Genomic DNA, 27,448 nt, shown 5'->3' on the forward strand with positions numbered 1-27,448 from the left:
GGCTGCTGTACATGGTCAGAGATTTCATCCCTAAATTTAACTGAATTTTTATGTTTTCCTAATTATGTAAAGGACCAGTCAAAAATTGGAAGCTGGTTATGCAATGGTTTTCCTTGCTCTTATTGGAATCTTCACATTGTAGAAACTGAAAACAGAAAAAAACATGTAGGAATGCATACGGAATCAAAAAGTAGAGACACACACAGATAACAAACCAGAATGTGTAATAGAGTCCTCAAAATAACCCCCTATTACTCTGATCACAGAATTGCACATGTGCTTGGCATTCTCACAAGAAGCCCCATCCCATGAACACGTGAGTCCAAACTTTTGACTGGTGCTATTAATCTTTGAGAAAGGAGACCAAATAAAAATTGCTAAGACTCGTAAAAATGAATTGGAACCGTATGAGAAAGCTATCCACTGTGTGTCCACAGATAAACTTCTACACTGGAATAATCTACACAAACACATGAATGTTCCCCTTCATAGAACGGTAATTCCACTCCTACTGAATTAAACCTGTGCAAAATTCTGCATGTGGGAAAGAGATGCAAATGTGCGAGATTAAAGGCCCTTTTACATTTAGCGATGCACCAGCGATCCTGACCACGATACGACCCGGTCAGGATCGCTGGTGCATCGCTAAATGGTCGCTAGTGAGCTGTCAAACAGGCAGATCTCACAGTGATGCAGCAGCGATACAGCGGACGATACTTACCTTTCAGACGCAGCGATCCTGAAGTCCTCCTGCCCACCTCCACACGACACTCATCGGCGCCACAGGAAGCCCAGCAGGAAGCGCCCGACGAGAAATGGAGCCGGCCGATCTCGCGCGATCAGCGATGGACAGCGGGGGAGCCGGTCGGAGGTAAGTATCACGCATAGCAATATCGCTAGCAATATCGCTATAACGTCACAAAATCGGTGACGTTATAGCGATATTGCTAGCGATCGCTATGTGTAAAACCCCCTTAAGTCCTGCCCAGAAACACAATAAAATACATGAAGTAGCTTAAAATTCACAATGTGAGTTACAAAAGCTTGACAAGCATTTTGGTTCCAGCCACCTGGGACTTAGCGGTATTCAATCAGATAAGCTGCACTGTGAAGCACAGAGGAATTTACTAAACCATGACAATCATTATCATCCTATCTGATCTAATCACATGGTGTATTGATAACCTTGATTACCAGAATGTAGATACTGAGAAAGTTGCAAAGTGGAAATGAAAATGTAAAAAGAATTACCGCACTCTCCAAAATGTATGGCTGACATTGTACTAATGTGCATGGGATTTTTACACTCATGTTAATAACTATTTAAGTGGTTTTAGCTTTCTTACCTATGACTACGGCAAGTCTGCATTCAATCTAGCCATTAAACGACCACTGATTACCCACATGCGAACCAATCGGCAGTCACTTAATAGTATGTTTAGAAAGGCCGACTTCACTTCCAGGCAAACGGAACAATTGGTAATAGATAGTCTTGTACATACAGAATATCATTGCTCTCGGCAGCATGTCCTGTTCACATAGTAAAAAATGGTACTAAGAACAATGGTGTTTAATGAAACTTAAGGCTATGTGAACACGTAGTTTTTGGTCCTGCGGATTTGGAAAAATCTGCAGGTAAATTTTCAGGTCAAAAGACCTGCGTTTTAGCCCTGTGGTTTCACACCTCTACAATGGAGGTGTGAAACCGCAGCGGAATCCGCACAAAGAATTGACATGCTGCGGATTTGAACCCGCAGCAAAACCGCAGCATGTGCACAGCGTTTTTCAGTTTACCATTGAAAACAATGGTACTGTACAACACACCTAAATCTGCTGCGGACCAGCAGAGCCTGAAACGCTGCGGATCCGCAGCAGAATCCGCACCATGTGCACATAGCCTAAAAATCATTTCACCCAATGAACAAATCTTTTGCTCATATGTCAGGTGGCAGGCTGCCTGCTTAGACAAGCAGATAGTCAAGAATACATGTCCTAAATTACTGGTCAGTGTAAACGAACCCTGACGGCACAAGGCAAGCAGACCTCTACTTCATTAAACATCTTCAGGGTATGTTCACATGATGGATTTAATCCACACATCAAAATGTTGCTTAACCACATTTTCAAGGCTGCTAATGTCTGATAAATTTATACTGAAAAATATTGCTGAAACTAGCAGAGCATGGCTCTTGGGTATCTCCGGCAGTTCCATAGAGAATGAATAGACCAGAGCGCACATGCTTGGTGTAGGTCCCAGTGGTCAAATAGGGGATCACTTATATAATTCACACAAACCTTTAGGGTATGTGACAACTCAGCATCAATTTGGTCACTTGTGCGGCAGTGAACTATTCTTACATATGCCGGTACTGTGAGGGTGATCTCTTTAAGTGAGATTTATACGATTGCTTGTACCTGATGAAATATAAGCAGAGTGCTAGCATAGAGGAAAAAGAATGTATCGGATACAAAAAGACAGATGCCCACTTCCTCTCTCAGCAAGAGAAGGCACAACACTGAACTTTAATTTCTCAGAAAAAAGAAACACGCTTCAGACAGGAAATGGGTGTTGCACAAGTACTGAACTACCAGTGTAAGTCCATTACATAGTCCATAGGTCCATTACAACTTTACTTCCATATATGACATCCAGTCTCTTAGCTTCTGCATTCCAAGGATTCTTTCCAGAATTTTGGCTGAAGACAAAGACATCATCTTGGTACAACATATCTGAACTGACTTATATAAGGTTTAATAATTGATTTCATTAGCCATTCTCTCCGTCACTGTACTATTCCTTTATTCAGTAAGTCAAGGGACAAGAGCCATGTGAGAATGTCCAGTGCCCCTTTTTGTATGGTAATCTGTGGAATGCCTACTGATTGCATCAGCCCCCTGAGGTGTACTAGTATGCATCATTTGGAGGACATTTATGCAGTTGAGTTGGGTTAGTTGGCTCTGGATGTCCAGAAGTCACGGAGGTTCTAATGTCTGGTGAGGGAGCAGAAGGGTGAGTCTCTGTCATTTGCATCATCTTGTGCACTTGCTGGGAATGTACTACCGTATTTTTCGGACTATAAGATGCACTTTTTTCCTCCAAAAATGTGGAGGAAAATGGGGGGTGAGTCTTATAGTCCAGATGTACCGGGGAGGTGAGGGAGCGGCAATGGTGGAGCAGCGGACCACAAGAGGCTGGGGGCGGCATCTAACGTCTGTTCCTGCTGCTAAAGTGAAAAGAGTATTCACTGCATTACATGCCCATGGGCATGGAGGACAATGAATATTAACTTAAGTTTAAAAATAGTATCTTGGTACGATTTGACCCCAACCCTGGTCCTGGTAAGCATGGCCCCATCCTTATAATTGGCCCCCACCCCTTTTCATTATATGTAAATGGACATTCAATGTATATTAATTTCTCTTAAGTAGCGGCACACGTGACCGCCAGCAGCAGAAGAACGCCGGTGGCTGACACTGTGCGCTACTGAAGAGCAATGAACACTTACTGCTCTCTGAGCGCACAGTTCCGGCGAGTATTCCAGCAGCTGTGCTCTTCATGTGAGCAGCGAATGAAGTCCCTGCCATGCGCTGCTTACAATCCTAAAGCAGTTGCTGGCACCGGAGCAGGACACTGTGAGGGACCACAGGAAGGTAAGTGTAATGGTTTTTTTTTTTAATGTTTTCTGATGGCGCCATGCATAACAGGATGGGGGTGGGGGCAAATTATAAAGATGGGGCCATGCATACCAGAATAGGGATGGGGCAATGCATACCAGGACAAGATGGTGACCCTGCATACCAGGATAAGGATGAGTGCCATGCATACTAGGACGAGATGGGGGCCCTGCATACTAGGATGAGTTGGGGGGAGCCCTGCATACCAGGATAGGGATGGGGCCATGCATACTAGTATAGGGATGAGGGCGATCATTCCTGTCAGGATTGGGATGAAGGGGCATGCATACCAGGGTAGGGATGAGGGGGCCATGTGTATCAGGATGGGGATGAGGGCCTTACTGGAGTGTGGTACCCTCATCATGTGTTGTCTGAGAAGTGCTCTGCCCACGGGGAAGGAGTGTGGGCATTCAGAGGGATGAGCTTTTTCTAAAGACCGCTAGGCCAGCAGAGGAGAGCACCCACTGACCCTCCTGTCTCCACAGGGTAGAAGAACAAAACACAAATTTGTTACAGAAATGTATAAATTGTCATGAAGAGGTTTACAGAAATCTATATCTCTTGTGAAAACAACCTCAGACAGATCGCAGGAAGGGGATGGGGAATTGTTTAGTAACATGAATTTCTGCAAAAAAAATATACCATGCTGAACTGAAAAGAGAAGACAGGTAGGGTCGAGGAACTACATGATGCAGAATAGTTAGCAGCATGTCCTTTACAAAAGGAACTACGGATTCCTGCACAAAACATATGTTAGCAGCTTCTAGTATGATTTAATAGCAAGGATAGAACTAAGTCAACTATGATCAGACGGTGTAGGCCAAAATTCTACATACTGCAATATCTTTAGGACAATTTTATGGACATGATGTATTTCAGTAAAACTGCAGGTTTTCTGGTCAACCTATATGAAATAAACCCCAACATGCATTGTATTATATTAATGTTTTATAGCTGATGAAATGAATATAGAGAAACACAAGCTTGTACATGCATATACTCCACTACAGTGTTCTCACAGTGAGAAACGTTTTACAAAGGTTTCCACAACATGATGCATTATGGCTGCTTACACTACAATTCTCAGCAGGCTTGACCAGGGCTAGCTGCCACAGATCTGGTTGACTGATTTCTAATACCACTCTCAAGGGGTGAAGCTGACAAAACTACAGCGCTAGTCGTATTAACCTGCTGAGGCGCCATACAGCACACTCACAGAGCCTGCTCTTTACAAACAGCAGAATGTTAAATGGCTTCTAAGTCAACCTTATATTTATGCAGCTAGACTGTTTATATAGACAGGCTGATTACTCAGCCCTGACAACTGTTCTCCCATATAGCCAAGTATACAGGCTGCAGTGTCAGTAGAAGGGTCTGTAATCTTTTTCTGAAATTCAGTTACTAAACAGAAGGCCAACTGGAAAAACAGATTTACTAGTTAAAGTGAATTTTAATTCAGTACTAATTGCACAAAAAAAGTAAAATACATACTGTATACCAAATATATTACCGTATATATTCTCCTGACATATAGCTCTGATGTATGCCAATCTATAGGCATACTCTTTATATAAGATCCCACTGCTAAAGATGTACACTGGACAATATATATATATACAGTTGTGGCCAAAAGTATTGACACCCCTGCAATTCTGTCAGATAATACTCAGTTTCTTCCTGAAAATGATTGCAAACACAAATTCTTTGGTATTATTATCTTCATTTAATTTGTCTTAAATGAAAAAACACAAAAAGAATTGTCCTAAAGCCAAATTGGATATAATTCCACACCAAACATAAAAGAGAGGGTGGACAAAAGTATTGGCACTGTTTGAAAAATCATGTGATGCTTCTCTAATTTGTGTAATTAACAGCACCTGTAACTTACCTGTGGCACCTAACAGGTGCTGGCAATAACTAAATCACACTTACAGCCAGCTGACATGGATTAAAGTTGACTCAACCTCTGTCCTGTGTCCTTGTGTGTACCACATTGAGCATGGAGAAAAGAAGAAGACCAAAGAACTGTCTGAGGACTTGAGAAACCAAATTGTGAGGAAGCATGAGCAATCTCAAGGCTACAAGTCCATCTCCAAAGACCTGAATGTTCCTGTGTCTACCGTGCGCAGTGTCATCAAGAAGTTTAAAGCCCATGGCACTGTGGCTAACCTCCCTAGATGTGGCGGAAAAGAAAAATTGACAAGAGATTTCAACGCAAGATTGTGCGGATGTTGGATAAAGAACCTCGACTAACATCCAAACAAGTTCAAGCTGCCCTGCAGTCCGAGGGTACAACAGTGTCAACCCGTACTATCCGTCGGCATCTGAATGAAAAGGAACTGTATGGTAGGAGACCCAGGAAGACCCCACTTCTTACCCCGAGACATAAAAAAGCCAGGCTAGAGTTTGCCAAAACTTACCTGAAAAAGCCTAAAACGTTTTGGAAGAATGTTCTCTGGTCAGATGAGACAAAAGTAGAGTTTTTTGGGCAAAGGCATCAACATAGAGTTTACAGGAGAAAAAAAGAGGCATTCAAAGAAAAGAACACGGTCCCTACAGTCAAACATGGCGGAGGTTCCCTGATGTTTTGGGGTTGCTTTGCTGCCTCTGGCACTGGACTGCTTGACCGTGTGCAAGGCATTATGAAGTCTGAAGACTACCAAAAAATTTTGCAGCATAATGTAGGGCCCAGTGTGGGAAAGCTGGGTCTCCCTCAGAGGTCATGGGTCTTCCAGCAGGCCAATGACCCAAAACACATTTCAAAAAGCACTAGAAAATGGTTTGAGAGAAAGCACTGGAGATTTCTAAGGTGGCGAGCAATGAGTCCAGACCTGAATCCCATAGAACACCTGTGGCGAGATCTAAAAATGGCGGTTTGGAGAAGGCACCCTTCAGATATCAGGGAACTGGAGCAGTTTGCCAAAGAAGAATGGTCTAAAATTCCAGCAGAGCATTGTAAGAAACTCATTGATGGTTACCAGAAGCGGTTGGTCGCAGTCATTTTGGCAAAAGGTTGTGCAACCAAGTATTAGGCTGAGGGTGCCAATACTTTTGTCTGGCCCATTTTTGGAGTTTTGTGTGAAATGATCAATGTTTTGCTTTTTGCTTCATTCTCTTTTGTGTTTTTTCATTTAAGACAAATTAAATGACGATAATAATACCAAAGAATTTGTGTTTGCAATCATTTTCAGGAAGAAACTGAGTATTATCTGACAGAATTGCAGGGGTGTCAATACTTTTGGCCACAACTGTGTATATATATATATATATATATAGTTTTTTATGGTTCCTATATGGTTTCTATAGGGTAGCACTGTCAGTTGGAAAAAAGATATGTATGGCAAAAGATATAAGAGGGTATTTCAATACATTATAAATCTCTTCTACCAAACAATTCAGGCTTCCATCCATTGTGTGTTCAACAGGATTGGTGAAGGGGGGGATTCTTCTATTAGCATATACGTTTATTAAATTCTTCAGGAAAGCTGGGTAGAAGTGGCATTTGATATGTAAAACCTGTATTTTATTACTTTCTCACATTTGAAAACAGCAGGCTCGTATGAGTCAACGAGTGTTTCGCACGGCAATGCACTTCCTCTGGCATATTCCGGTTTTTAAATTACAGAGAAAAAGGAAATGCAAAGAGACAGTGCTGAAGACTTTCTGTACATCTATTCAATCAAGTAGAAGTAATACAAAGAAAGCACTTACGTCAAATAAGTGAGTCCCGAAATCAAGTTCTTTTTGAAGGAATACAGTTTTTTCCATAATTTAAAAGCACCAAGAATAGAGCAGGCTCATATGACATAACGAGAGTTTTGCAAAGCCAATAAGCTTCCTCTGAACTATTCCAGTTGTCTTTAAATTACAGAAAAAAGGAAATGCAAATAGTCGGTGTTGAAGCCTTGCTGTATACAGTGGGGGAAGGACAAGAACAGTCTATTTTAACATTGAGAGATAGAATATCAAAGAAAAAATCCCGAAAAACACATTGTATAAATGATATAAATTTATTTGCATTGAGCAGTGAAAAATACGTATTTGATCCCATTGGCAAACAAGACAATACTTGGTGGCAAAACCTTTGTTGGAAAGCACAGCAGTCAGACTTATTTTTGCATTTGAGGAGGTTTGTGCACATATCAGAAGGAATTTTGGTCCACTCCTCTTTGCAGATCATCGCTAAATCATTAAGATTTTGAAGCAATCGCTTGGCAACTCGGAGCTTCAACTCCCTCCATAAGTTTTCTATGGGATTAAGGTCTGGAGACTGGCTAGGCCACTCCATGACCTTAATGTGATTCTTTTTGAGCCACTCCTTTGCTGCCTTAGCTGTATGTTTTAGGTCATTGTCTTGCTGGAAGACCCAACCACGACCCATTTTTAATGTTCTGGCGAAGGGAAGGAGGTTGTCACTCAGGATTTTACGCTACATGGCTCCATTCATTCTTCTACTGATGAAGTGAAGTAGTCCTGTGCCCTTAGCAAAGAACCAACTCCAAAACATAATGTTTCCACCTCCATGCTTGACAGTGGAGACGGTGTTCTTTGGGTCATAGGCAGCATTTCTCTTCCGCCAAACACGTTGAGTTAATGCCAAAGACCTCAATTGTCTCATCTAACAACAGCACCTTCTCCCAGTCACTCACAGAATCATCCAGGTGTTCATTGGCAAACTTTAGGCGGGCTTGTATATGTGCCTTCTTGAGCAGGGGAACCTTGCCAATACTGCAAAATTTTAAACCTTTAATGCGTAATGTGTTACCAATGGTTTTCTTGGTGATTGTGGTCCCAGCTGCCTTGAGATCATCAACAAGTTCCCCCGTGTAGTTTTAGACTGATCTCTCACCTTCCTCATGATCAAGGATACCCCACGAGGTGAGATTTTGCATGGTGCCCCTGATCGATGTCAATTTACAGTCATTTTGTATTTCATCCATTTTCTTACTATTGCACCAACAGTTGTCGCATCTCACCCAGTCTTACTTATGGTTTTGTAGACCATTACAGCTTTGTGCAGGTCTTGTCCCTGACATCCTTATAAAGCTCTTTGGTCTTGCCCATGTTGCAGAGGTTAGAGTCTGACTGATTAATTGAGTCTGTGGACAAGAGTCTATTATAAAGGTGACTATGTAAGACAGCTATCTTTAATGCAGGTAACGAGTTGATTAAGAGAGTCTAACTGGTCTGCAGGAGCCAGAACACTTAATGTTTGGTAGGGGACCAAATACTTATCGCTCACTGAAAAAGGCAAATAAATTTTTATAATTTATACAATGTGATTTTTTGGATTTTATTTTTGACATTCTATCTCTCAATGTTAAAATTAAGCTACCTTTACAATTATAGATTGTTAATGTCTTTGTCAGTGGGCACATTTACAGAATCAGCAAGGGATCAAACACTTATTTCCCCCACTGTATCTATTACATTAAGTAAAAGTATTACAAAGGAAGAACTAATACCGAATAAGTAAGCACTAGAAATCAGGTTCTCTTTGTTGGTATACCTTTTTTTTCCCATCATTTAAAGACACCAGGAATACAGCAGGCTTACAGTGGGTATGGAAAGTATTCAGACCCCTTTAAATTTTTCACTCTTTGTTTCATTGTAACCATTTGGGAAATTCAAAAAAGTTACATTTTTTTCTCATTAATGTACACTCTGCACCCCATTTTGACTAAAAAAAATAGAAATATAGAAATTTTTGCAAATTTATTGAAAAAGAAAAACTGAAATATCACATGGTCATAAGTATTCAGACAATTATTGAGCAGAAGCACCTTTTTTGAGCTAGTACAGCCATGAGTCTTCTTGAGAATGATGCAACAAGTTTTTCACACCTGGATTTGGGGATCCTCTGCCGTCCTTCATTGCAGATCCTCTCCAGTTCTGTCAGGTTGGATGGTGAACGTTGGTGGACAGCCATTTTCAGGTCTCTCCAGATATGCTCAATTGGCTGTAGTTCAGGGCTCTGGCTGGGTCAGTCAAGAATGGTCACAGAGTTGTTCTGAAGCCATTCCTTTGTTATTTTAGCTGTGTGCTTAGGGTCATTGTCTTGTTGGACAGTGAACCTTCAGCCAAGTCTGAGGTCCGGAGCACGCTGGAAGAGGTTTTCATCCAGGATATCTCTATACTTGGCCGCATTCATGTTTCCTTCAATTGCAACCAGTCATCCTGTCCCTGCAGCTGAAAAACACCCCCACCACACCATGATGCTGCCACCATCATGTTTCACTGTTGGGATTGTATTGGACAGGTGATGAGCAGTGCCTGGTTTTCTCCACACATACCGCTTAGAATTATCACCCAAAAATTCTATCTTTGTCTCATCAGACCTGAGAATCTTATTTCTCATAGTCTGGGAGTCCTTCAAGTGTTTTTTAGCAAACTGTATGTGGGCTTTCATGTCTGGCACTGAGGGGAGGTTTCTGTCGGGCCATTCTGCCATAAAGGCCCGACTGGTGGTCTGCAGTGATAGTTGACTTTGATGAACTTTCTCCCATCTCCCTACTGCATCTGTGGAGCTTAGACACAGTGGATCTTAGGGTTCTTCTTCACCTCTCTCACCAAGGCTCTTCTCCCACGATTGCTCAGTTTGGCTGGATGGCCAGGTCTAGAAAGACTTCCGGTGGTCCAAAACTTCTTCCATTTAAGGATTATGGAGGCCACTGTTCTCTTAGGAACTTTGAGTACTGCAGAAATTATTTTGTAACCTTGTCCAGATCTGTGCCTTGCCACAATTCTGTCTCTGAGCTCCTTGGCCAGTTCCTTTGACCTCATGATTCTCATTTGGTCTGACATGCACTGACTCCAATGAAGGAGAAGAACCATCTCAAGGAGGATCACAAAGAAATGGACAGCATGTGACTTAAATAGTGTCTGAATACTTATGACCACAAATTGTTCTACATTTCTGATTTTTTTTTCAGTCAAAATGGGGTGCAGAGTGTACATTAATGAGAAAAAATGTTAACTTTTTGATTTTACCAAATGGCTTCAATGAAATAAAGAGTGAAAAATTTAAAGGGGGCTGAATACTTTCAGTAACAACTCTTTCGCGCACTCTTTCTTCTAACAGACACTGCTGTAAGAAACGGTCATTGCCCTATAGAAGCCTGCTATATTCTTGTTTTGTTTAAATGAGATATCAGAGGAAGCACATTACCATGCGAAACGATTCTTCTGTATTTCTGCTGTTTTTAAATGATGGAAAAAAGGTATGTCAACAAAGATAACTTTGCTTCTGGGGCTCACATATTCAGCATCACTGCGTCTGTTGAAATACTTCTATTTACTATAATAAGAGTTGAACGGCAAGGCTTAGGTACAGACGATTTCCATTTTAACAAATGCGTATTTCTTCCACCTGCTACATACAAGATGTATTGCTTTCTCTGTTTCAGTATCTTTCCTTCAAATTTCTTTCATTTTTTCACAAACTGTCTTCAGTATACAGTAAGTGTTTTAGAACATTCTCTCTTCCAGCCCCACTACAGTTTATCGGCTTTCTCCTTCCCTAAAGTATCAGTGTGTTATCAATTCAGAACAGAATTAGTTACATTTTAAATAACCAAAGAAAAAATTGGGCAAAATGTAACCATAGCAGAAAATAAATGGAAGTCTTCACGAACAACAGCGAGATGGCATGTGTTTATTTTTTCAGCACAGGTTCTAGGACAAGTTCAATGATTATCTGTGAAATTAGACGTATACCACAGTGAATAGCAGATTAAATTTGATAATAATTTCCTTGGGACACATTGTGTTTACTATGCGATTTAGCAAAGCTATGTTATCTTGTTTGTCCAGTGTATTTCTACAAATTGCTCCTTAGAGTTAGCTGGTTCTGTTCATTTAAAATCGTACAAGATATAAGCTAAAAGCACAGCGGAACTTGGAATAAAATACAAAGAAAACATTGTACACTAAGATTATAGAGGACAATTAATTTCTGTATTATAACTATAATGTAATATCTATACAGTACAGTCTATATAGAAAAATGTACACAAGAACTAATCAGGACACTAGGAATTCTATACGTCTGTATGCAGGCCTGCCTTCTCATGGTGGGCACAGGCAGATGGAAGGAGGGATTTTACTGTAGAAACAGGAATCTGTCCTTACACTTCGTAAGACTGCGAGCACAAGTGATACACAGTGACACATTGTGTTTCTACCAGTCTGAAATACACACCATATACATTACTGAGCGTTCCATTGAATGGCGCCTGTTTTCTCCCTTAGAACATTTCTTCCAAGGCAGAATACTTCTGTAATAGGGTATATGATGTACGCGCACACATAGGAATAGAACAGGCTCACAAGGTGGAATCTATAAGTATATTCTGCACATCACTAAGAAAGAAAAAGGCAATGAACTTTGCAATAATAGAATTATAACTTGTTTCTGCTGATGAATAACATTCAGACTCCACAATATTCCCTGGCTCTGTCTACGATGGTATAGAATTCTAGAATTCCACAGACTGCTTAAGGTTTGCATATTATATAAAAAAAAACACAGTACAGACCAAAAGTTTGGACACCTTCTCATTCAAAGAGTTTTATCTTCATGACTATGAAAACTGTAGATTCACTCTGAAGGCATCAAAACTATGAATTAACACATGTTGAATTATATAATTAACAAAAAAGTGTGAAACTGAAAATACTGTATGTCTTATATTCTAGGTTCTTCAAAGTAGCCACCTTTTGCTTTGATTACTGCTTTGCACACTCTTGGCATTCTCTTGATGAGCTTCAAGAGGTAGTCACCGGAAATGGTTTTCACTTCACAGGTGTGCCCTGTAAGGTTTAGTAAGTGGGATTTCTTGCCTTATAAATGGGGTTGGGACCATCAGTTGTGTTGCGCAGAAATCTGGTGGATACACAGCTGATAGTCCTACTGAATAGACTGATAGAATTTGTATTATGGCAAGAAAAAAGCAGCTAAGTAAAGAAAAACGACTGGCCATCATTACTTTAAGAAATGAAGGTCAGTCAGTCCGAAATATTGAGAAAACTTTGAAAGTGTCCCCAAGTGCAGTGGCAAAAACCATCAAGCGCTACAAAGAAACTGGCTCACATGAGGACCGCCCCAGGAAAGGAAGACCAAGAGTCACCTCTGCTGCAGATGATAAGTTCATCCGAGTCACCAGCCTCAGAAATCACAGGTTAACAGCCGCCCAGATTAGAGACCAGGTCAATGCCACACTGAGCTCTAGCAGCAGACACATCTCTACAACAACTGTTAAGAGGAGACTTTGTGCAGCAGGCCTTCATGGTAAAATAGCTGCTAGGAAACCAATGATAAGGACAAGCAACAAGCAAAAGAGACTTGCTTGGGCTAAAGAACACAAGGAATGGACATTAGACCAGTGGAAATCTGTGCTTTGGTCTGATGAGTCCAAATTTGAGATCTTTGGTTCCAACCACGGTGTTTTTGAGCGACGCAGAAAAGGTGAACGGATGGACTCTACATGCCTGGTTCCCACCGTGAAGCCTGGAGGAGGAGGTGTGATGGAGTGGGGGTGCTTTGCTGGTGACACTGTTGGGGGTTTATTCAAAACTGAAGGCATACTGAACCAGCATGTCTACCACAGCATCTTGCAGCGGCATGCTATTCCATCTGGTTTGCGTTTAGTTGGACCATCGTTTATTTTTCAACAGGACAATAACCCCAAAACACACCTCCAGGCTGTGTAAGGGCTATTTGACCAAGAAGGAGAGTGATGGGGTGCTACGCCAGATGACCTGGCCTCCACAGTCACCAGACCTGAACCCAATCGAGATGGTTTGGGGTGAGCTGGACCGCAGAGTGAAGGCAAAAGGGCCAACAAGTGCTAAGCATCTCTGGGAACTCCTTCAAGACTGTTGGAAGACCATTTCTGGTGACTACCTCTTGAAGCTCATCAAGAGAAAGCCAAGAGTGTGCAAAGCAGTAATCAAAGCAAAAGGTGGCTATTTTGAAGAACCTAGAATATATGACACAAAGTATTTTCAGTTTCACACTTTTTCGTTAATTATATAATTCCACATGTGCAAATTCATAGTTTTGATGCCTTCAGAGTGAATTAACAATTTTCATAGTCATGAAAATTAAGAAAACTCTTTGAATGAGAAGGTGTGTCCAAACTTTTGGTCTGTACTGTGTATATGTGTATATACACTCACTGGCCACTTTATTAGGTACACCATGCTAGTAAGGGGTTGGACCCCCTTTTGCCTTCAGAACTGCCTCAATTCTTCGTGGCAGAGATTCAACAAGGTGCTGGAAGCATTCCTCAGAGATTTTGGACCATATTGACATGATGGCATCACACAGTTGGCACAGATTTGTCGGCTGCACATCCCTGATGCGAATCTCCCGTTCCACCACATCCCAAAGATGCTCTATTGGATTGAGATCTGGTGACTGAGGAGGCCATTTGAGTACAGTAAACTCATTGTCATGTTCAAGAAACCAATCTGAGATGATTCGAGCTTTATGACATGGCGCATTATCCTGCTGAAAGTAGCCATCAGATGTTGGGTACATTGTGGTCATAAAGGGATGGACATGGTCAGCAACAATACTCAGGTAGGCTGTGGCGTTGCAACGATGCTCAATTTGTACCAAGGGGCCCAAAGAGTGCCCAGAAAAAATTCCCCACACCATGACACCACCACCACCAGCCTGAACCGTTGATACAAGGCAGGATGGATCCATGCTTTCATGTTGTTTACGCCAAATTCTGACCCTACCATCCGAATGTCGCAGCAGAAATCGAGACTCATCAGACCAGGCAACGTTTTTCCAATCTTCTACTGTCCAATTTCGATGAGCTTGTGCAAATTGTAGCCTCAGTTTCCTGTTCTTAGCTGAGAGGAGTGGTACCCAGTGTGGTCTTCTGCTGCTGTAGCCCATCTGCCTCAAAGTTCGACGCACTGTGCGTTCAGAGATGCTCTTCTGCCTACCTTGGTTGTAACGGGTGGCAATTTGAGTCACTGTTGCCTTTCTATCAGCTCGAACCAGTCTGCCCATTCTCCTCTGACCTCTGGCATCAACATGGCATTTCCGGCCACAGAACTGCCGCTCACTGGATTTTTTTTCTTTTTCGGACCATTCTCTGTAAACCCTAGAGATGGTTGTGCGTGAAAATCCCAGTAGATCAGCAGTTTCTGAAATTCTCAGACCAGCCCTTCTGGCACCAACAATCATGCCACGTTCAAAGGCACTCAAATCACCTTTCTTCCCCATACTGATGCTCGGTTTGAACTGCAGGAGATTGTCTTGACCATGTCTACATGCCTAAATGCACTGAGTTGCCGCCATGTGATTGGCTGGTTAGAAATTAAGTCTTAACACACAGTTGGACAGGTGTACCTAATAAAGTGGCCAGTGAGTGTATATATATATATATACATACATACACACACACACATATAGCAGATGCTCATACACCTGACAGTAAATCCAAGTGTTACCTGCTGATTGGACTCACCTGGTATGTATCCCACAGCCTGATGGTGCACCGCAGGGGAACCTCTCTCATCAGAAGATTATTCATCCAACGGAAAGCAAATTGCAGGTATTCAACCTCATACTGATGTAAGTGTCTGTGTACTTGTACTGAAAGCAAGAATAAAACCACTTGTTACATCTTCAGATGCTTCACATTATTGCACGCTAATACTATAATCACTCTGTGAGCCACAGAGCAAATCCAGAAACAATAGCATTTCTCTTACATCAGTGTAAATATGCGTAATGCCATAAAGGAATCAAATAAAATACATACAGCTTGGGTTAATAAAATGACCATTTGTTTGGTATTTTTAAAATTTTATACATGGATATATACTGTAGTTGATGCACCAAACTTGAAAAAGGCTGCATGAGCCGAAACGTCACCAACCATGTGGGTCTGAAATAAAACCACATTTTTTTCTCTTTGAAAAGGAGTGCTGTTTTCATTTTTTTCATTATATATATATATATATATATATATATATATATATACACAAATATATATATATATATATATATATATATATATATATATATATATACATACACACACACCCACCCACCTCTGGCAGCCAAGACTTGGCCAAGTCAAGCACTTAGGTGTGCGGGGGAAGCGAGAAGATAGCGGTCTACCGTTCGTTCAACAGACCGCTATATCATGTATATGGACAGCCAGCCTTACTTTGTGACCAAGATCCTAATGGAGTTGCGCCAATGAAATATACAACTTGGATAATTTCTTTCTCAAGAAGGAAACATATAAAGAAAGTCATAATGAAGTTTGATAATTGGACTTGCATATCATGACTGCAACTGAAAGCTTTAATAAGCCCTGTAATCATCCGAGAGTCGCTAGCATTTAAACAATGATGAATAATGGCCCAATAAACTATGAGCATTGCTCGCCAGTTATATTGATCAAGAAAAGCAATGGCAAAAGCTGAATGAATTCATTCTTCCTTCTTATAAGTAATTGTGAGCAGATGCACTTTCGCAGATAAAGGTAATTTGGTTAGCAATAATTCTAAATTTAAATTTTCCAACTCACTAGAAATAAGCATTTGCACATAATGAATGAGCAGGCAAATGTAATTATTGTCATCTATCAACCAAAAAATATTTTTTTCATAAAATACTTATGCAGCAGTTTATGATAATAACATTATACAAGAGTGAAAGGAAATGATAGCTCTAATATAAAAATGTATAAGGCTTAAGCAAGAGCCGTTAAACACATTTCTCAGCAGTTTTAACATTTTGCAGTCATATTTTCCCTCCATAACAAGCCACTAAGTTTCCTTAGAGATAAATTATGCATATCAATGCTGCTAAGAAGACTAATTATAACTATATCAAGCAGGGAAATTCCGTAAGATGACGATTTGTAACCGTTCCCCGTGTCTCAGTAAGATAGGATGGATAACATTCTGCCCTTTAAAGCGCAACTATACGCACAAAGAGTTATACCAACAAAAGTATTCATCACACATTCACAGAAGAGATGAAAAATGCAGGATTGCTGGAGAACACGATCAGAATAGGGGTCTTGGACCACACTGAGAAGAATTCTGAGTAGAGTGGGCGGTGGACACGCATGAGCTATGGTGCTTCATTACACCTCCTCCTCGTAAAAACTAAGTCCATCAAGTTTAACCTATAACCTAACATGTTGGTCCAGAGAAAGGCAAAAACCCCATGATGCAGAGGTAAACTGACCCATATCAAGGGAAAAATTACTTCCCGGCTCCACATACGGCAATCAGACTAGTTCTTCAGGAAAGCCATCCAGACCGTCATTGAATCAATCATTACCTCATCATCTGGCAGAAAGCTCCATAGCCTCACTGCTCCTAAAGTAAAGAACCTGAGTCTGTGATTAAATGCCCCCTTGTTACTGCTGAGGGCTTAGGTGTGAAAAGGTAATTATACAGATCCCTGCAGTGTCCATTCATATGTACAGGGTGGGCCATTTATATGGATACATCTGGGTGAGCTATTTATAAAGTTGTATCCAAAATGGCCGACTTCAAAATGGCCACAATAGTCACCACCCATCTTGAAAAGTTTTCTCCCTCCCATATACTAATGTGCCACAAACAGGAAGTTGATATCACCAACCACTCCCATTTTATTTAGGTGTATCCATATACATGGCCCACCCTATATATATATATATATATATATATATATACACACACATATACACACTGTAATAAGATCGCCCCCTAAGGCTTTGTTTTTCCAAACTGAATAATCTCAGTTTGATAACCTTAGTACAGCAGTCCACCCATTCCCTTGATAACCTTGGTCGCTCTTCTCTGCGAATGCTCTAGTTTAGCTACGTCCTTCTTATACACTGGAGCATAAATTTGTACACAGTATTCTTAGGGTATGTGAACACGTTGTGGATTTCCCGCTGCGGATCCGCAGCAGATTGGCTAGTGATTTAGGCCTGTTACACACTTGAGTTTTTTTGTATCAGTTAAAATCAGCCAAAATGGCGGAAAGCGGATCCGTTGCTAACTGATGTGAACGGATGCCACCGAACCGTTTTTTTGACGGATCCGATGAATGAAGAATTTTAAAGGAACCGCAGCCCGGGAAGAGGGAGGGAGGGGGAGAGAGAGAGAATTTTTTCTGTCCACCAGAAATGATTTCAAGGTTAAATTTCCGGCTGACTTCATTCCTCCGGGCATGCGCACTATAAAATGCGGATCCTGCAGCGAAAAAAGTTGCATGGTCCGTCCAGGCATGTCGGCGGACGCAAAAAAATTGACGGATCAGCAAAAAAACGGATCCAACGGATGGCCATCCGTCAAGATCCGCCGGTAATGCAAATCAATGGGGAAAAAAACGGATCCGCCAAAAAAAAGGCGGATCCGTTTTTTTTTTTGCAAAAAGGCGGATTTTGACTGATGGTCAAAAACGGAAGTGTGAAACAGGCCTCACAGTACAATGCTATTCTATGGAGAAAAAAAAATGCTGTGCACATGCTGTGTAAAAATCCGAGCAGAAACGCAGCAGTTTATTTTCCGCAGCATGTCAATTCTTTGTGCGGATTCCGCAGCGTTTTTACACCCATTCCATTATAGGAATCAGCAGGTGTAAACACACATGCCAAATCCGCACAAAATCCATAGGAAATCCGCATAAAAAACGGGCAGATTTTGACCAGCGGATTCCGCGCAGAAAAATCTGCAACGTGTGCACATACCCTAAAAGTGGCTGCAATATTATCTTGTATAGAGGCAAAACAGTCTTAATAAATGAGAGAGTGATTTGCACCACAATTTTAATAAGCAAATGTGCATTAATAAATTTAGCTGATGCACACTATAGTATTATGTCCTATACAGGCTCCGATATGCAAGAAAGCACAATATGGTACCATGCAAGTCTAAGGGACTATACTATATCCCAATATGCCTCTAATTTCACATAGAATATTAAAGATAAAAAATGATGGCATGTTCCATCCTTTTATTGAGATGTTCCCCCTAGAATCATTATTTATGGAGGAAGCAGAAGTTATCCCATTGGGTACTTATGACTCATGCGGACAGATCATTGTGCCATAGTACAAATGGTTCTACTAGGTACTGTCCTTAGTATACAGCCATAAGGTAACATAGTTAGAAAGGGGTAAGAGACAAATGGCACAATAAGGAATGGAATTGGGTTTAACTTGTAAAGGAAAACTGGAATAATTGGAAAATATTTAAGGCACTATAACAGTCCAATTTACGGTGGGTCTGGGGCATATCACACACATTCATTTAAGTAATATTTTTTCCCTCAGTATTAAAAGAAATATATCAGAAGATTTTTGCTATTTAATCTGTGTGCGGCAAGATATAGAGACAGAGACCCTGATTCCAGTAATGGGTCAGTCACTAGTCTGTGTGTTGCGGTTTTAATAAAATCAGCGTTTTATCAGCAGGAGATTATCACTGGAGGACTAGCTGTCTTGTGCCATATAGTCCTCCTTCCTGTGTATCCACCACTGATTATCAGTTTTCTGTCAAATAGCAGTGTACACAGAAATCTGTAATTCAGCCGCCAACTATTTATTTAAACCTAATATCTTAATGAAGCTTCAGATCTAGTTTACTGAATTTTGGTTCAATAGCCAAACACAGCCACTGTGATAATTAACAAGCGTCCTCACCCTTTCACAGACATATAGCAGATGTCGTCAATCCTATTATCATCTCACTGACCAAATTATCACTTCTTTACATCTCATCCCATTACATATAAGGCCGGGATCACACGTGCGAGGAATACGGCCGAGTCTCGCATGTTAATACCCGGCACTGCCGCCGGAACTCAGGTCGGAACGTATGGCTGCATAGCAATACATGGAGCCGCTCCGCTCCTGAGTGCCGGTGGCAGTGCTGGGTATTAACATGCGAGACTCGGCCGTATTCCTTGCATGTGTGATCCCTGTCTTAGAATTCCGCATATACACCACTAGGCACAACAGCAGATGTCAACTTCATTTTTTAACACTTGCTTTAAAATTTGCCACCATTATTTGATGCTCTGCTTCTTTGGTGGGGCAAAGGACACTGTATTCCTCTCCACATATATTTCATGTAATGCCACGTTCTTGTGAACCATATGCAGGTTATGCATCTCAATGCTCTTTGAAGCTTTATCCATAGCTTGGTACATTTCACTGGGAAAAAATAATTGTTTTGATTTATGACTACCTTGTACTTAATTATTTGTATGCTATACCCTCCAATATGACTTTCTTTGTAAAATAAATAATGATGTCAAAGCATGTGAAAGTCTCTTAGGTACTCTTAAATGTTAATTATGTCTTACTTTCAGCACCTCTTTCCTGGCTAGTTTTTTCCAAAGCACTTGAATCATTCTTACACTCAAGAGGACAAATCAGTCTTCCCTTGTCATGAGCGGCACGGCACAACGTCCTTCAAGTAGCTTTTAGCCTCCACTGTTGTCATAATCTTGGAGATCTTCAGCGAACACAGTAAATACCATTTCATTATCAACCATGCATTAAAGCAAAAAAATTAGCTATAAACCATCAAATTATTTACAAGAAATCTGTTGATTATTTGCATCGATTTTGCCACAATTGCCTTAGAACTAGTCCATGTGACTGTTGAGCTTGCAAAAATGTATTGGAATTTTTTATTTTTAAAATAAAAGCAGAAGGCAATGATGAGCGCACATTCTCAGATAAGGTGTTATCGGGGCACGCCCGGGTACTAACCGAGTGTCTTCGGCATGCTGCTTGCGGCTGCAAACATTGAAAAACAATCAGATACTATATATAAAACAGCCTGTTGATGGTGCTAACCTACATAATATATGGCCAAAATAGACACGGCACGGACTCCACACACAGTGAGTAGCACTATGAGAGGTTCTATTTTATTTCTAATTGTGGCTATTTGATCGGATACTATGAGATAATTGGGCTGTATATTTTGTCCATATATTATATTGGTTAGCCCCATCAACAGGCTGTTATATATATATATATATATATATATATATATATACATATATATATGTATCTGATTATTGTTTTTCAATTTTGGCACATTGCACTTTATTCATTTGGTATAATTAGCCTTGCATTAGCATATTGAACTCTACCATGCACACTCAATATTGTAGCCAGTAGCCCTATGTGTCCCTCACTACTTGAGGTTACTACAGATTTGTTTGTATTTGTGTATTTAAAATTGACATTAATAAATATCGTTCATTTTTTCTAATTTTTTGGATTGTGTGTTTATTCTGTTCACTCCCTGCAATTTGGGATAATAGTGAAACAGACAGGCTTTTTTTTAAATTATGGCATACAGTTGGCTTTTTGCATTGAATTCTATGGGAGGATTTATGCTCTTACTAATAAAACTTCAGACATAATTGTCATTCATTTTTTCATTACTCCTTTGACTTGTCTTGATGGGAGTATTGATGTGAGGATTGGTAAGAAAATGGTAGCAAAAACATCAAGTTCCTGGGTGGGATAAAGGTTTTTTCTTTTCCATTGGATCTGATAAATTTTAGATGTGGAAACAACATATAAACAGAAAAGTAACAGACTTTCAAATATTTAAGAGGGGATTCTCCAGTTTAGACGTTAACCCTTACCCATTTAAAAGGGGTTAACTTTCTAATTGCTGGGGTTCTGACTGCTGGGACCCCTACCGATCCCAAGATCTGGGGCTTTGAAGAGGCCCGTGTGAATAGAGCGGTGGTCGATCAGACGCACTAGTGCTTCACTCATTGTTATGGGAGTGCCAAAGACTGGCTGCGTGTAACACTGGGCTAACTTCGTCGGGCCCATTAAGAATGAGTGGAGCCGCAGCATGCATGATTGACTACTGATCCATTCACACATGCCTCTTCAGAAGCTCAGTTTTCAGAATAAATGGGGTCCCGAGCATCGGACACTAGCTATTGGGAATTTATTCCCCTGTCATATGGATTGGGGATTACTTTCAAACTTGAGAATATCCTTTTAAGGTTTATCTAATGGCAAAATCATAGGTTAAAATAATTATTTTCAGCTGCCTATAAAGGCATTTCCGTGCATAACTGTGAAATGCACTATGTGGAACACAATGAAAATTCTATAAGAACGGTCTATACTTTAGAAACACCTGGAAAGATACTAGTTATTTCTATCTTATCACATGGAATCTGTTCGCAAAGGAAAAGTTGCGTGATTTTATAAAACTATGATACAGTGTGCCCCATATGTACTCCACACAATGGGACGTTGCTCTCAAACGGCTCAACCTAATGTCCAGGAAATTAACAGATTCTGATTTTTTATACATGTCAAAAGGACATGCACATCTCAAAATGAGAGATCATATAACTAGTATATTATTAACGATGGGGCTCGGACCTTCGGCATTCCCGTATATAAGAAGAATAAAAGGACTGAGGTTTCCTGTTGTGTCTGCAAACACTTCTGAGTTTAACATGAAATCCGGGATGAAACACATCTCCTTGTGACACTGCACTCTAAAGCCATTGACAACAGTTTTTCCTAATTTACTTCAGCCAGAAACTTGTTATTTCATCTGAATAAATAGCTGTCTCTTTTCTGCCATGCCGCCAGTTTGAGAAGCACGAGTATTAATTCCTCGGTAATGTGATTACCGAGGCTTCTGACTTCTATAAATGAAATGCTAACACACAGGGATTACTGAATATCATTCCTTTATTGATTTATATGAAATATGTAGTGTACAAAGGGTCTTAATCAACCTGTGTTTATAAAGTTATAGGATAATACATCCAGCTGGAAACACAGCATTAAAATTCAGAGGTGGCTCCCGAAAATGAGGATGACTGCAGTACGGCAAGAAAGCTAGCAGTAAAATACACACTACTGGCAACTAAATATTATAATAAAATAGTTCATTTCCATCTTGGCAGAGCAATAAACTGATATAATAGGTGTAAAAAATATTATTAGGTTAAAACAATTAGGAGAACGCTTAATATAGCTTAAAGTTTTTTTAATGCATTTAATTTACAACATTTTCACGTCTTAAAGGGAACCTGTCAGCAGGATTGTGCACAGTAACCTACAGACATTGTCAGGTTGGCGCGGTTATACTGAATGAAAAGACACCTTGGGTTGATGAAATTCGTCTTGTGGTTGTTTCTTAATCTTTATTTTCAGTTAATGATATGCTCATGCTCCGGGGTGTCCTATGGGGAGGTCTTCATGTGGTGCTATGATTAGGTATTCATAAATATGACTTCTGACAGGTCACTGATCCCTCACTGACCAGCCCCTAGTTTACATAATGAATATTATATATTCATATTGGAAAAAAAAACTTCTGCAGGTAAGCGCCATCCGTGGCACCTGCGCTGCAGCATAATTACATACATAATGTGTATGTAATCCTTTTCTTTCATGTTATCCATAAAGTCATTAAAAAACATCAGTTTGAAAATTGGGCCAGCGCAGTAGCAGCTATTGGCGATCCGACAGCTGCTACGGCGCAGGCGCCGATGGCGCCATCTTAATGGGGACAGAAGAGGATTTTTCTTTTCCAAGATATATATATATATATATATATATATATATATACATTCAAATAATTTTCATTATGTAAACTAGGGGGCAGATCAGTGAGGGATCAGTGGCCTATCAGCTATCAGAAGCCATACTGGTGAATACCTAATTCTGAGAACCACATGAAGCCCCCCCCCCCCCCCCCCACAGACCGCCCCGGAGCACAAGCATATCACTAACTCAAACCTGAAAAGATTAAACATCAACCACAAGATGGATTTCATCACTCCCAGTATCATTTTAATCAGTAGAACGGTGCCGACCTGACACTGTCTGTAGGTTACTGTGCACAATCCTGCTGATAGGTTCCCTTTAAATATTAATAGTTGATCAAAACAGTCATGGGTTAAATGATATCAAACACAAGCAGTACCAGGGATGTTTTCTGGCAGAGTTGTGCAGCAGTGGAAAGAGGGCACTTAAGAGAACTTAAGAGATGTGCTATTTAGAGAAGCAGACCAGTTAAAGGGGTTGCCCACTACTAGGACAACCATTTCTCAGTCAACATATTTCCCCCATGTAAAAGCTATACTCAGCTCCGACCCCAGTGCCATACTGACGTTGTTTGCGTTTACTTCCCCAATGTCTTGGGGGCCCTGCAGCCAATCGGCAATAGCCATAAGACGTAGCTGACATCCAGGTGACAGTTTTGTCCAAATGAAGGGAGAGTGTAGCGGCCGCTGATTCGCTGTAGGGCTCGCATGAGGCCCCGGTAAAATTGGTGCCAATATCACTTGAAAGGCACCTGTGACTGAGCTGAATATAGGTATTATAACTTTACATCCATGAAATGTGGTGATTGAGAATGAGTTGTCTCAGTGGTGGACAGCACCTTTAAGGCTACTTTCACACATCAGGTTTTCGGCGTCAGGCGCGATCCGGCGTCGTGCCGGAACGCCGGATCCGGCAAATGTTTAGTAAAACCGGATGTGACGGATCCGGTTTTCTGCCGGATCCGTCTTTTTCTTGACAGACAAAACCGGATCCGTCTCATCCGGTTCATCCGTTTTTCTATCCGTTTTTCGCCGGATTACGCCGGATCCGGTTTTTAAAATTGACCCTTGTGGCCTTCCGAACGGGATTGGCTACTGGAAAACTATATATAGCATGTTCCTACAGCCCTTCTTTGACAGGTTGTAGAGGAGAAAGTGCAGGTTGGAGAGAAGAGCAAGTTACTGGCGAAGATGGATGTTGTCATTGGAAATATTTTGAAGAATTTGGCGGATTTTACAGCGGAGGCGAATCGTTTGAGGGTGATTGTTCTGGAGAAGGAGAGAGCGAGACAGCAGCGCATCAGGCATCGTAGACGACGTTTGTGGATCCACCCCATCACAGCCAAGAGAATGATGCGTGGGGTCTATTCTACACTCTGCATGGACCTTCGACGAAACCCGGATAAATTTTTTGGATATGTTAGGATGAAAATGGAGAATTTTGATTACTTGGTGGAGCGCATTGCACACCTCATAAGAAAAGCGGACACCTATTGCCGCTTCTCTGTTTCACCCGCAGAGCGTCTGATGGTGACTTTAAGGTAAGCCACATTTATTGGATGTGATCGCATCAGAGCACACTTTCACTGCAATCTTGTTGGTGGTAGTTTGTATCTCCAAGTGTTATAGCTCAGTTTTGGTATGTAATGCTGTGATTTAAAACTAATTTATTGTTTTTTAATTCCCCACAGATTTCTTGCAACTGGAGAATCCCTTTCGTCACTGTATTTCCAGTACAGACTCGGGATTTCCACCATATCTGGAATTGTGAAGTACACATGCCGTGCACTGTGGGACTCCTTAGCTGAAGAGTTTTTACCAGAGCCCACAACAGAGAGGTGGATTGAAATTGCTGACAAGTTTCAACAGATATGTCAGTTTCCCAACTGCTTGGGCGCTGTGGACGGGAAACATATCCGCATTGTAAAGCCAGCTGGATCAGGATCGGAATATTTCAATTACAAGAAATATTTTTCAATTGTCCTCATGGCCATCGCTGACGCGGAATACAAATTTATTGCGGTTGATATTGGGGCCTATGGCCGCTCCAATGACTTTCAAGTTTTCAAACTGTCTGCCATGGGGCGTAAACTGTATGGAAACACCTTCCAGTTCCCACCACCTAGACCGCTGCCGCAAACATCTGGTCCACCTATGCCATTTGTCTGTTTAACGGATGAAGCCTTCCAGCTGTCAGAACACCTTTTGAAACCGTACTCTAGCAGAGGATTGACAAGACCAAAACGCATTTTTAATTACCGCCTCACAAGAGCAAGAAGAATGGTTGAATGTACCTTTGGTATTCTGACAGCCAAATGGCGGGTCCTATTGACTGTGATCAACCTCAAGACAGAAACTGTGGACGAGGTGATCAAAGCGTGCGTGGTACTCCACAATTTTGTTATCTGCAAGGAACCCATTTCCATTGAGGACACCTCTGAAGAAACCACCTTGCAAGATTACCATGACATTACCACTAGAAGTTCTGTGACGGTTTCAGTAATGAGGGACAATTTTGCACTATACTTTATGTCACCTCAAGGCAGAGTACACTGGCAGGATGACAGAGTGTGAAAGATTTGTGCCCTAACCAAACTTGTGTACCTTCTGTACCAACAGTATATACCTTTGCCAACCAAAGTTGGCAATCTTGTCATGGTCTCTATTTTTAGCTTTAGGCCACAGGTGTGTACCTGGTTGTGTTTTATGCAAAGTATTTCACCTTTTAACAAAAGTTGTGTACATTGTTAGGAAATCACCAACAATAAACACAACTTTTTAGGTGAAATACTTTGCTTCAAACACAACCAGGAACACAACTGTGGCAAAAAGCTAAAATTTACCCACAGTTATATACCTAGTTTTGAATACCATTTCACCTTTTAAATACCCTGTATTTAACCTTTTTCGCCGCAGAAAGAAATGACAGACAACCAGTGTAAAATAATTTAACTTTTATTGAAAAATGTTTTTTTAGTAAACTTTTTTAAAATTTTAATAAACTTGTTTAGTAAAGCTTTGAAACCATAAAACTGGTCATTTTTATTTAAATACACACATTATAAATCTGTGTAGTGTGTGGTGGAAATACTGCTGGAGGGGCTGCGGGACACTTCGACACTGGGAGTGTGGAGAGAGGACTGGGATCGTGGTGTGGAAGGAACAGTTAGAGGTGAAGGTGTGGAAAAAACTACAGAATGGGTGGACATGTGGGAAGCAGAAGAGGTGGTGGGTGGTGGAGTGGAGGGTTGGGCAGGGACTGTAGGAGCAGATGATGTTGATGGCAAGTTGTATGGGGAAGGAGTTTGGTACGGGGCAGGTTGCTGGAAGTGGGGAGATGTCTGGTACGGGGCAGGTTGCAGGAAGTGGGGAGATGTCTGGTACGGGGCAAGGTTGCTGGAAGTGGGGAGATGTCTGGTACTGGGGAGGTTGCTGGTACTGGGGAGTTTGCAGGTACTGGGGAGGTTGCTGGTGCTGGGGAGGTTGCTGGTGCTGGGGAGGTTGCTGGTGCTGGGGAGGTTGCTGGTGCTGGGGAGGTTGCTGGTGCTGGGGAGGTTGCTGGTGCTGGGGAGGTTGCTGGTGCTGGGGAGGTTGCTGGTGCTGGGGAGGTTGCTGGTGCTGGGGAGGTTGCTGGTGCTGGGGAGGTGGATGGTATGTAATAGGAGGGGGAGGATGGAAAGTGGCTGGAGGGGGTGCAGGTGGAGGAACTACTGTGGTGGGAGGAGGAGGTTGGGAGGTAACTTGCTGGAGAGCAGCGTGGCATGAATGCATTACATGCATCTGCTGGGCAGGAGAGAGCGTTTCCATGCGCTCCACAACAGACCTGAAAAAGGTGTGGTTTGGCGAAGATCTTGCTTCTGAATGCATGGTTTGCAGAAGTGTCTTCACCTCCAGAATGCTGGAGTTGATCTGCTGATAGCCTGCGGAGATTTGCTCTGACAAGACTTTTAGACAGTTCTGGAAAGATGCATTCAGATGCAAGAACTCTGGCGCATAAGTCTTTTCCTGACCCCTCTGCCGCTGCCGCCCAGTACCCGCAGGTGTACTAGAGGTGGCAGGGGCAGAAGGGTGGGGTAAAAGGAAAGCGATCTCCTCACCAGCAGCTTCATGTAATGTAGGCGGCCACGATGCTCCTGTGCTGGTGGATGGGACAGATGGGTCGAATGTGTGGAAAGG

General features: G+C 41.5%; 1 protein-coding gene across 3 annotated transcripts in view; it reads right to left on the reverse strand.

Annotated features, from left to right (window-relative positions):
• The window catches only part of TBC1D22A (TBC1 domain family member 22A), a 792,012-nt gene that overhangs the window by 266,930 nt on the left and 497,634 nt on the right, over window positions 1-27,448 (reverse strand). For all 3 annotated transcript variants that reach the window (XM_073573492.1, XM_073573494.1, XM_073573493.1), the window contains exon 11: window positions 15,165-15,292. In XM_073573492.1, coding sequence (XP_073429593.1) covers window positions 15,165-15,292 — 128 coding nt within the window. The remainder of the gene's footprint in view (window positions 1-15,164; window positions 15,293-27,448) is intronic.

Source organism: Dendrobates tinctorius, unplaced genomic scaffold (assembly GCF_039654945.1).
Source record: "Dendrobates tinctorius isolate UK_male_01 unplaced genomic scaffold, ASM3965494v1 ptg000035l, whole genome shotgun sequence".
NCBI classification, from domain to species: domain Eukaryota; kingdom Metazoa; phylum Chordata; class Amphibia; order Anura; family Dendrobatidae; genus Dendrobates; species Dendrobates tinctorius.